Source organism: Pyrgilauda ruficollis, unplaced genomic scaffold (genome assembly GCF_017590135.1).
Source record: "Pyrgilauda ruficollis isolate IOZ18807 unplaced genomic scaffold, ASM1759013v1 scaffold34, whole genome shotgun sequence".
Taxonomy (NCBI): Eukaryota; Metazoa; Chordata; class Aves; order Passeriformes; family Passeridae; genus Pyrgilauda; species Pyrgilauda ruficollis.
The window spans coordinates 5,515,259-5,525,360 of record NW_024524822.1 but is presented as its reverse complement, the minus strand read 5'-3'; the positions used below and the strand labels follow the sequence as shown (position 1 = coordinate 5,525,360).

The 10,102-nt window shown below is 42.6% G+C and overlaps 1 protein-coding gene and 1 long non-coding RNA gene across 2 annotated transcripts; one reads left to right on the top strand and one right to left on the bottom strand.

Annotated features, from left to right (window-relative positions):
* The first annotated feature begins 101 nt into the window (after positions 1–101).
* Positions 102–3,843, top strand: LOC121357516. Its single transcript, XR_005955742.1, has 2 exons — positions 102–227; positions 316–3,843. It is a non-coding gene; the product is annotated as an uncharacterized LOC121357516 (long non-coding RNA).
* Positions 3,211–9,924, bottom strand: SET (SET nuclear proto-oncogene). Its single transcript, XM_041474844.1, has 8 exons — positions 9,793–9,924; positions 8,573–8,630; positions 7,463–7,605; positions 6,762–6,865; positions 6,471–6,584; positions 5,033–5,203; positions 4,791–4,937; positions 3,211–3,909 (listed from the first exon to the last, which is right to left on the bottom strand). Exons 1-8 carry the CDS (start codon positions 9,863–9,865, stop codon positions 3,886–3,888), a joined length of 834 nt encoding a protein of 277 aa, XP_041330778.1. The 5' UTR covers positions 9,866–9,924; the 3' UTR covers positions 3,211–3,885.
* Between the last annotated feature and the right edge of the window lie 178 nt (positions 9,925–10,102).

Below are 10,102 nucleotides of genomic sequence, written 5' to 3'. Positions count from 1 at the left end.
GAGCACGATGTGCCCCTCCAGCCCTTCCAGGATCCCGCAGGGCAGCAGCCCTGGTGCCGGGGATGATCCCGGCGCCGGTCCTGCCCAGCAGCCGGCAAAGGGCAGCGGCCCGGGAGCTGTGCGGACTCTTTGGGGGTTCCCGGAGCAGGGCGGGGGCTAAAGGTGCGTCCTGACCTTGAACCGGCAGTCCCTGTCCTCCACTATACCCGAGAGAGCACGCGGAAAAGGTGAGGATCAAGAAAAAGTCTTTAAAAGTTTCAGTTTTTAATCCAAGAGAGGGAGGAAGGACATTAAGCATAAATCTGTTTCCCGCAGGAAGCAAGTGTCGTGTACCAGTCACCTGCGACCTCCCTTCACTCTTCTCCATAAAGGAAAAGCAAGCACTGTCCACATCACCCGTGAAAGAAAGAGTTGGGGACTAAAAACCTGATTCTTTTGAAAAAGACTCTTAGAAATGGTAACATCAAGTAACAGTTAAATGTATTTTAATTCCTTCAAACAGAAGGATAGCTTGAAGGTACAGCAGAGAAATTATTTCATTGATTTCATTCTCTTTAAAAAACAAAAAAAAACAAATCAAAACAAAAAACAACATGGCTTCAAAATTCAGGAACAGTATCCAATAAACAAAGAACTATCCTTATGCACCTGGTTTAGTGTGGTACAAAGAGCTTACAGATTCAAATGAATATCATAAATGACTGAAAAATCGATTCAGATAATCTTTGTTTACAGGGACAGAAACTATGTTGACAAGTATGAATAAGTACACAGATAATCTCTTTAAAAACCCCAAACCTTCCTGACTGTATTTACACACTCAGCTGTATTTGTTTCCTTTGGCACGAGAAATTACAGACAAAAGATTCCATTTTATAGCAATTAAACTTTAAACTTAAAAATAACCTTTGAGATAGTTAGGCCATATAGCCCCAGCACAGCAGCTTTACCTTTATTAAATTGCTGCCAACCCTATGTTCTAACCCTGGAAATTCAAGCCAAAAAACCTGAAGTCATTTACCACCTGTGACAAATTCCACATGGTGGGATTAACTGTATGTGAGGAGCTCAAGCAATGGGGAATTAATGATATTTAATAAGAATGAATCTCCCATTATTATCAAAGGTAGATGTCTTTTCAAAAGCTCTTTATACACATATAAAATAAATCCAGTAAAAAATGGACACCCATTACATATATTCAGCCAAATTAGACATTAAGTGAACAGTCAGAGCACACGATGGCCAGCTGTAGTATTTCTTGAGCATTGCAGAGAAATGTGTTAATCCCTAATCATTGCCATGCTAAAAAAACCCTTAAAATAACACTTAACTAATATGGTTTATTCTTTTACCATGTCAGTTTACTCTTTAGCCATTGCCAGGAGTAAACCCTCAAGTTTCACAGCAAATTCAGTATTATCAGTACAGTAGCAAGAGTATTTTGGCACCCTGTAAAATCCTAAAGAATGCGCAAGAAAAATCTCTTAAGTAGCATTTAATTATCCAGACTTTTCATTTCTTGTCCCTGGTATTTGACTTTACAGAGCCTGAAGCTTTGATTACTTTCAAAACAGTTTTTATAAGTTTTCTACTAGTAACCAACAGGGATGGAACAACAATGGCACAATATTTTTCCTAAAGCATTCAAGACTAGCAAAAGATTATTTTCCTTGAGGAACTACAATTAGGACTACATAAAAATTAAGTAATGAGGCATCATGGCAAGAAACAGCACATCGACCCTCTACCACAACAGGAAGCTATTTTCAATCTTACAACAGAAAGGAATCAAATTAAAAAACACTAAAATTTATAGGACTTCATGGGTTTTGTTCCTTGTCTCTCTAGATGGTAAGAAACCATTACTGATCAACGTTGTACTTGGCTCTGCAAAGCAGGATGAGGGCAGAAGCTTTTGTTGAGATGGAATAAAGTACATGGTTGTCTTATTTTTGCATTGATCACATGAGACTGGACGTTGCATTGTCTCTGGTAACTGGATTGAATCCAAGGTGGACCACACACTTACAGAATGTTTTCCCTCACACATGTTATTTGTGCACGTCTCAACCAGACATGGATCTTGTTCTGCCAAGTGTATTCTTAGGCATCAAAAAAAGCTGAATTTGACTACAGCAAATTCTGTGAGGAAAAGGAATCAGAGAATATAACAAGTCTTCCCAGAAGACAGTCTTTTCTACACATCCAAAGAGCTGTTTGAATTTCAGATGAGCTGATAGAACATTTTTTCTTAAATATTTCAAAAGCAAAGCATGTTAAAACAACTTCCATTACATTTTGTGGAATACCAGTTCCAACACCCTCTTATGTGAAATTGTTACAAGTTTCTCAAATGCAGTCTCTTAAAATGAGAGTACAGTGTATCTAAAGCACATATACATGCTGCTACCAAGGAAAAAAAAGCAGTGAAGTAGCAACTTTTTATACATGAACTTTACTAAGAATCTTGCTCTTTGAAATAGCCCCCAAATTAGCTTGCAATTAAGATTTGTTTTCAACTGAAAAGATTTACAAACCCACCCAAATATTTTAAAACCACCCGTTGGTCTTTTTATTCTGAGCTTGCATGGTATTTTCATGCAAACTGATGTACTGGACATACAGTACTGCAAATTACTAAAAATTCTACAAATCAAGTGACTTTCCTTTTTGCAAAACATGAATATATACCTGTGTCTTCACACACAGCACACGACCCTAGAGGGAACTCAAGAGTCAGTGTGCAGTAGGAACTACCACAGGAAACCCTTTACAGGTACTGAAATAGTGGGAACTACATGAACTGGTTCAGTCCACACAACCACAAGGCTGCACTGCACTACAGAAATACTGACAAAATGCCCCCAAAAATGCCAAGAAACTACAGCAAGTTCTAAATAGGATATAAAAGCTGTTTCTTTCAGTGAAGACCAACCAGTCCCTTTGTGTACACATTTAGTTTTATTGTAACAAAGCAACTTGTACACTTTAACGTTTAAAACTGAGCATCTTTCTTTCCTTTCCAGTGAAACAAAAAAAAAAAAAAAAAAAAAAAAAAAAAAAAAAAAAAAAAAAAAAAAAAAAAAAAAAAAAAAAAAAAAAAATTTTAAAAATAAACAAGAACAAAATTACAATAGAGAATGTCAATTCCAAATAAGATCCTACAGGTTCTGCTGATTCTCCATCAAGTGGCAGGGCTCAAAGTCATCATTAGGAGAAGATTTTATTTTAAAAGTGTCATCTTAAACTGCAAGGATGTTTGTTAAACATCACAATTAAACATGCCAAAGGAGAAGAAGCCATGTTGTCAAAATGCCCACTTAACCCACCCAAACTTCTGAAACCCACCCCGGCTGACCTTCTATAACCCCATTTTTATTTTTATTTTTTTGTTGTTTTTTCTTTTTTTTTAAACAAGAGAAAGTAGACAGATACATGTTGGTAAATGCTAACTGTCCATATTCACATAGAGACACAGTGTAATCTCTGAGCCCAATATACAGAGAAAGAAGGAAAAAAGCTAGATTCTATGCACTACTACACAGGGGCCTAGCACTCTTCAGCTTCCAGCAGAGTGAAGGGAGCAGAAGGTTTTCTTTTTTCCCACAGAACATGGTGTGTTGAATTCATAAACAGTTTTTGTTTTGAGACAGAAAGGGATAAAAATGAACTTGAAACAGAAACTGGTAGATTTTTTTCCACTGTATTCTGCTCAAGATATTTCCCCAAAAGAAATTGTGAACCATGGTGTAGAGGAGAGAAAAAGAGACCTCAAGAGAACAAGGCGACTGAGCACAAGAAAAAAAAGACAGCAACTTGCTCCCAGGGACTGGAGAAAAATTAAAAAGGTAAAAAGGGGGTTTGGAATCCATCAGTGTTCAATTAGTCATCTTCTCCTTCATCCTCCTGTTGAAAGATAAGCAAGAATTAAATAAATCTAATCACTAAACTTTAGATAGCAAATGCAGTGACCAGAACTTTTTACTGTGCTACTCATGGTGCTGTATGATCATCTCTTCCCTCACTAAAGGATGGTAACACTTGCCCTGGGTGCCCAGCTACTGACCACACAGAAATCACTCACTCCCTGGGTGTCCCAAGGAAAACACATCAGAGGTTTGAGAAACTGTGGTTTAGAATCACTACAAGCAGTGACATGAGTTTAACACGTGGAAAATGAAGGGGTCATCTCTTCCCCCTCATTCAGAACTCCGAAGAACAAAATGCTTCACCTTTCACATGCCAAATTCTAGGTTACAGAACAGAGCCCAGAGGTTTGTGCTGCTGAAGTCAGACACACCACGCCCAGTTTCAAGAAACAAAGACATTCTAAACTAACTTCCCAACACCCTGGATGCTGAACCTGAACTCCCACTTACTACTAAAGCAAAGTTTTAATACCTGAGCCCAACAGAAAGTCTTAGCTAGGCTGGCCATAAGCAGAAATAAACCAACAAGTGGGAAGGATGACTGGATGTATCAACAAAAGCCATTTATATGTAAAGCACTGCTAGAATACTCAGTAATGAAGTAAGAATTTTGTCACATTAATCTTAGTTCTCCTAGAGCACTTCCCTTACAAATTTACTGAAACTATGTACTTCCACTGTCTCTCATACACACAAACATACTTATTGCTACCTGAAACCACTCAGGTTAATGCAGTCACAGTTCTCACACCTTGGGGTGCAGAAAAGAGTCAGTTCACCTTTGCCACAACGGCTTGGTATTCTTACAAGATCCCTCCCAAACACCACACGAGTGGCATGAAGAGAAAAATTACTCACCTCTCCTTCCTCTCCCTCATCATCATCTTCATCTTCCTCCCCCTCATCTTCATCTCCTTCTTCATCAATATCCTCTAATCCTTCCTCCTCTTCATCATCATCGTCATCCTCCTCTCCCTCCCCTTCTTCATCATCCATATCAGGAACCTTAAAGACACATTTGCAACATCATCTACAGTGACCAAACCACTCTTTCCCAGAGCTGTTGAGGGTGCAGATGCCCTGCTCAGGGCTCTACCTACCAAGTAGTACTGTAGGGGATTTGGCCAGATGTCATCCTTGATGACTTCTCCTAACTCATCAGCCCCTGCATCAGAGTGGTCAGTGAACCAGGTGAAGAAGCTTTCTGGCTCTTCATGCTGCCTCTTCCTACTGGCTTTGTTCTGTGTCTGGCTTGAACGTTTTGTCAGGTCCTGAAAAGAAAGTTAAGAAGTTCTCTGAAGTTGTCTTTCTATGGTGTTTTTTCCCTATAAGCACCACTTAAAAATGTACTTGTCTAAACAACCCTCAAAAGTCACTTTCCCCTCCCTCTTTGAAGGTAAGTCTGTAAAACACATCTGAAGCCCAAACAACTGACACAAGATATTGCATTTCTCATGAACATGAGAGAACAGTAAACCCATTTGTTTCTTTCAATGGCCTCCACTGGAACACTGAAAATTCACATAATCTCAGGGAAACACAAGTATGACGAGTGTTTAATGACACACTGAACTTCCAAGGTCTCACAATGACTAAATGCCACTCAGAATAATTGTAATTGCAGCAACTACTACATACACCCAATTTAAGGAAGTCTCCACACCTCTAAGCTCTTTTAGCATTTGGATATAAAGACCTGCCTAGGCTTTTTTGCCTAAGATTTCCCACTCTGAAGTCTTCAGGCCATTCTATAGTATGTGCAAAAAAACCCCACACAAACTGCTAAAACACATGGTGACAAGAATACATGTAAGGTCTGTACCTATCACCTTATCCTAGAAAATAAGTGTAGTAAGTTTGCAACAATCCTTTTGTTAAGTCTGAAATTAAATAAATTATTTCTTTCACCATATGGTTACACCATACTTCCAATGTGTTTTTCTCCTGACAGAATGACAACATTTATAGGTTTAGACTGTTTAATAAGAACAAAGCAGAATTCACACTGATTTTGTGCTGTATTGTAAAGATGACACGACTGGTCTGTACAGGAATGCAATTTCTGGTACAAGAGGAAAAATTCTAGCTCTCAATACGAAAAACATTAGATTTTCTCCTTGGTCTGAGAGTGACAAAACAAACTGCAATTTCACTGCAAGCCTCAGCTCTACTTTTAAGAACTCAGTTCAAAATCCTCAGGATAACACTGAAGAACTTCCACAGATATAAACTGCAGTAAATTAATGATTCTTGAACACTGCCTGGGTGACAGGTATGCCCACATTACTATGGCTGCAAATTCTACAAAAGATGTGGCATCTGGAAATGAAGTCGAAGACATAGAGTAAAATATAAAACAAGATCACACACTGCTATCTGATCCCCCTAAACCTGTTGTCCTTGGAATGCTTCATTTAACAGTTATTTTAAGTAAACAATACAACACAGTCTAGATCCTGGCCAAGGAAGAGTCAAGCTAATGCACTTGGTAATGTTTTCACTTGGTCACACTTGTGCTCTCCCAGATGCAATACATACCTTTCCAGATTTCCATTTGATCTCAGTAGATTTTGAAGATGGGTCTCCACTTTCATTGAGGTGAAACTCTTTGGAGAGAACTTTATTTTCAAAGTAGGGATTCTCATCAAAATACTGCAGAGTGGAAAGCAAAGAGTTAGAACCCACAGAATGGAAACACACAAATCAAGTCAAACCTGGCACTGAATAGGTAAGTGTAGAGATTTAAGTTATAAACTACAACCCAACATGCAATAACATTAAAAAAATGACAGCAAAATCACAAGTGACTGAACCATTTAAAGTACTTACAAAATCTATTCTGTAACCTGATTTGATGTCTTCAAATTCTGTCACCTCAACTCTGGTCAAGTAATGCAGTGCTTCCTCATCTTCTTCTCCCAGCAGTGCAGATACTGAGAAAGAAGGAGGAATCCCACATTATGAAACAGGCAGGCAAAACACAGGAAACTGATAGCCAGGAAGATCTAAAAAGCAACACATCTGTCCCAGCCAATTTCTCATGGCTCTTCCTTTTCAAGTTACCAGCCAACAGCCTACCCACACATACCCACCCTTCCCTCTGAAACAGATTTTCATGCATGTAGTTTGCCCAATCTAAGCAGTCTACGAACTTGTTTTGTAGAAAGTTTATTGTCAGAGTCCCAAGGAGCTCATTCCAAGTAAAAAACACCCAGACAATCTAAAACAATTTTTTTGTTGTTTTGTTTTTTTTAATTGCTTTAAGTTCCCAATGAACTGAATAAAGCGGGAAACTTGCAATTTAAAATGCAGAAAGAAATTTTAGGATTGAAATATTTTAATAAACAAGACGTTCCTTTGGCCAACAAGTGCAAGAAAGACAAAGCTTAAACAATGAAATCTAGGACAGAGAGGAAGTGTTCTGTATGCTCAGTAACAACACCGCAAGACAAGAGCTTTAAGGCACTCACATAACAATCAAGCAAACACTGAATTTACAGGGGAAAAAAAGAGGGCTATTAAGAATGTACCTTGTGGGTGGTTGACAAATGTTGTTACCCAGAAATTTGGGATTTTGGCGATCAATTCTGACCTCTTCTGGAAGAATGGTTGGCGGAGTTTGTTGTATTTCTGTTCTACTTTCAAAATTTCCTCACTGGCTTGTTCATTCAGTCTGTAATAGAAAGAGCCATGTTAACCACAGGGGGAGAACTGGGATTTAAGGACACATCAGAGCAGTCAACTACAAGCTGAAAGGGTTTGATAAGACCAGTCTGCCATCTTCTGCAGATGAAGTGTCCCAAAAACCCCAGAAGCTCAGAGCAGCAAGAACTGTTAAAAAACATTCTGCCAGAAGCAATCTCGCTGGTCTGAATGGAACCTTCTAAACACAAAGCAGTGTTTTACCTCTTGAACATTTTGCCTGCATAAAACCTGCAGAAGGGTAACACAGCTCTACCACCTGCCCCCTAAAACTTTTGGGCAGGCAAGGAAGCTACAGCAAAGAAATTCTGCACCCTGTGCAAGTAAAATCTGAAGACTTAAAATTGAGAAGTTGTTGCAAAAAGGCAAAGCCCTCACACTGCAACAGCTTCACACACTCACAGCCCCAACAGCCACCTGCAGTCCTTGTAGGACACTGGGCATGGAGAGAACATGCAGGCAGGGACTGACACAGAACACACAGCCCCAAGAGCTTTGGCATCAAAAATTAACATCTCAGAGACATTTTCTGCTTATTATTGCACAAGCACATGAATATTATAATAAAAATGTATAATAAAACCTGACTTTTCAGCCAAGTGTTTGGTTCTGCTTGCTAACAGGGAAATACTTTAGCCAAACAGCTTACACATTAACTTGAGAGGCCAATGTGAAATACATTTCTACTAGTAAAAATACCACAATTAATTAAGAATTTTAAACTCAAGTTCTACCTCTTTAATTATACACAATTAAGCAAGAAACCAGGACACTTCTTTGTTATTTTAATGTCTCTAATCAAGTCAGAACACAGGTATATCTTGGTGGAGTTCAAAGACAGTGAGTACTAGTGAGTGCTCACTTTACTACACACTTTCACTTTTGTCAGCTACATTTCAACTTCTGCTAAAATATTTTAAAAGTTAGATAATGTTTACCTGTCTATTTCATTCTGTACTTCATCAATGTGTTCAATTGCTTCCTGTTGCTCTTTTTCTGAAAAACAGATGAAAATGTGTCAATATCCCTTCATCCACGAGCCTGACAAATCACCTGGGGTTTCTCTTTGAGAAATTTTCTAGCGATCTACTGCAGAAGTTCTCAAGTATTTCTATTGAATGTCACAAGAGTTACAAGGCCTCAAAGCACCAGCTTTACAGGGCGTGCTGCAGCTGAAGTGCAGCAAAGTTTGATAAAACAGCCCTTAAAGTGAGTTCACCCTTAGAAACCACAGCTCACATCCCGCTACACTGTTTTACAAGCCAACTTAAATTATAAGCCAATAATATTTTAATTAAAAAGTTGTAAGCCACATTTGCTACGACCAACACATTTAAAGAAACGTACAGTAATTTACAGAGCGCTGGAATATCAATAGAAATAGCCTATCTGGGCACATGCCACCTTCCAAAAACCGAAAAGAACGTTCAAAAAGACAATTACAAATGAAAGAGACGCGAAAGCCGCCGTTTGGCAGGTATTTTCTATTGGGCACTTCCCCTGGAGCAAGTTTGGCCGAGGCCGGGGTTACGGAGCGCTGTTTACCCACCGCGCGGGAGATGAATGAGCGGCAGCGGGAAGCGGCAGGAGCGGAGCAGCGCCCGGTGCGCGTCCCGCACGGCCCGGCCCGCGCTGGGGGACAGCCCTGCCTCTCCCGGCGCGGGGCACGCACGTGGGGACGGCGCTGCGGCCGGGGGCAACCCCGACCTTTAAAAGCCGGGATCGCACGTGGGGCCGGCGCGGGCGGCCCCAGCACCGCGTGTCTCCGCCGCTCCATCCCCGCGCGGCCCGGCAGCACCACGCGGCCGCGGCCGGCGCGGGAGGCGGCGGCGCATCATGGCGGCGGCGGCGGAGCACAATGAGGCTCCGCGGATGCTGCTCCGGGAGGGGCGGCGGGGGGGTCCCGCTGCTCCGCCGAGCCGCAGCGCCCCCCGCCCGGCCCCGCGGGGAGGGAAGCCGGGCCGGCAGCGCAGACAAAAGGGCGCTAACATGGCCTCCTCCCGCCGCCGCCGGGCCTGCACATCCGCCCGGCCGGGCCCGCGCTCCGCCCGCCCCCGGCGCGGCCGCGGCCCGTGCGGCGGGGGAAAATGGCGGTCGGCGCGAGGCGGAGGCCGCGCCGGCTGCCGCCATTCCCGTCCCGCCCCCGGCGCGGCCTCACCTGAGGTCTCGTCGGCCCCATCGTGGTTGGAGTTCAGCTCCTTCTTACTGACTTTGGCCGCCGGCGCCGACATGTTGGTGGCTGCGGAGCGCGGAGGGCGGGAGGGAGGGGGGGGGCTGCAACGGGGCTGCGCACTCAGGTCCCTCCGGCGCCGGGGCGCTCCCGCCTCCTCCGCGCGGTCCTGCCGGATACCGGGGCGGCAACGGCGCCTCTCACTCCCCTCGCGCTCCCTCGCCCAGAGCCGCCACCGCCACCTCCTCCTCTGCTGCTGGCGAGGGGCGGGCACGCGGCGCGCATGCGCGGCCCCCCC

Coding starts and splice junctions, on each gene's coding strand:
- SET (XM_041474844.1), bottom strand. CDS start 9,865: ATGTCGGCGCCGGCGGCCAAAGTCAGTAAGAAGGAGCTGAACTCCAAC. Junction 8,631..9,792: donor TGGGGCCGACGAGACCTCAG/GTGAGGCCGCGC, acceptor TCTGTTTTTCAG/AAAAAGAGCAACAGGAAGCA. Junction 6,866..7,462: donor ATTTGTCAACCACCCACAAG/GTACATTCTTAA, acceptor CTTCTTTCTCAG/TATCTGCACTGCTGGGAGAA.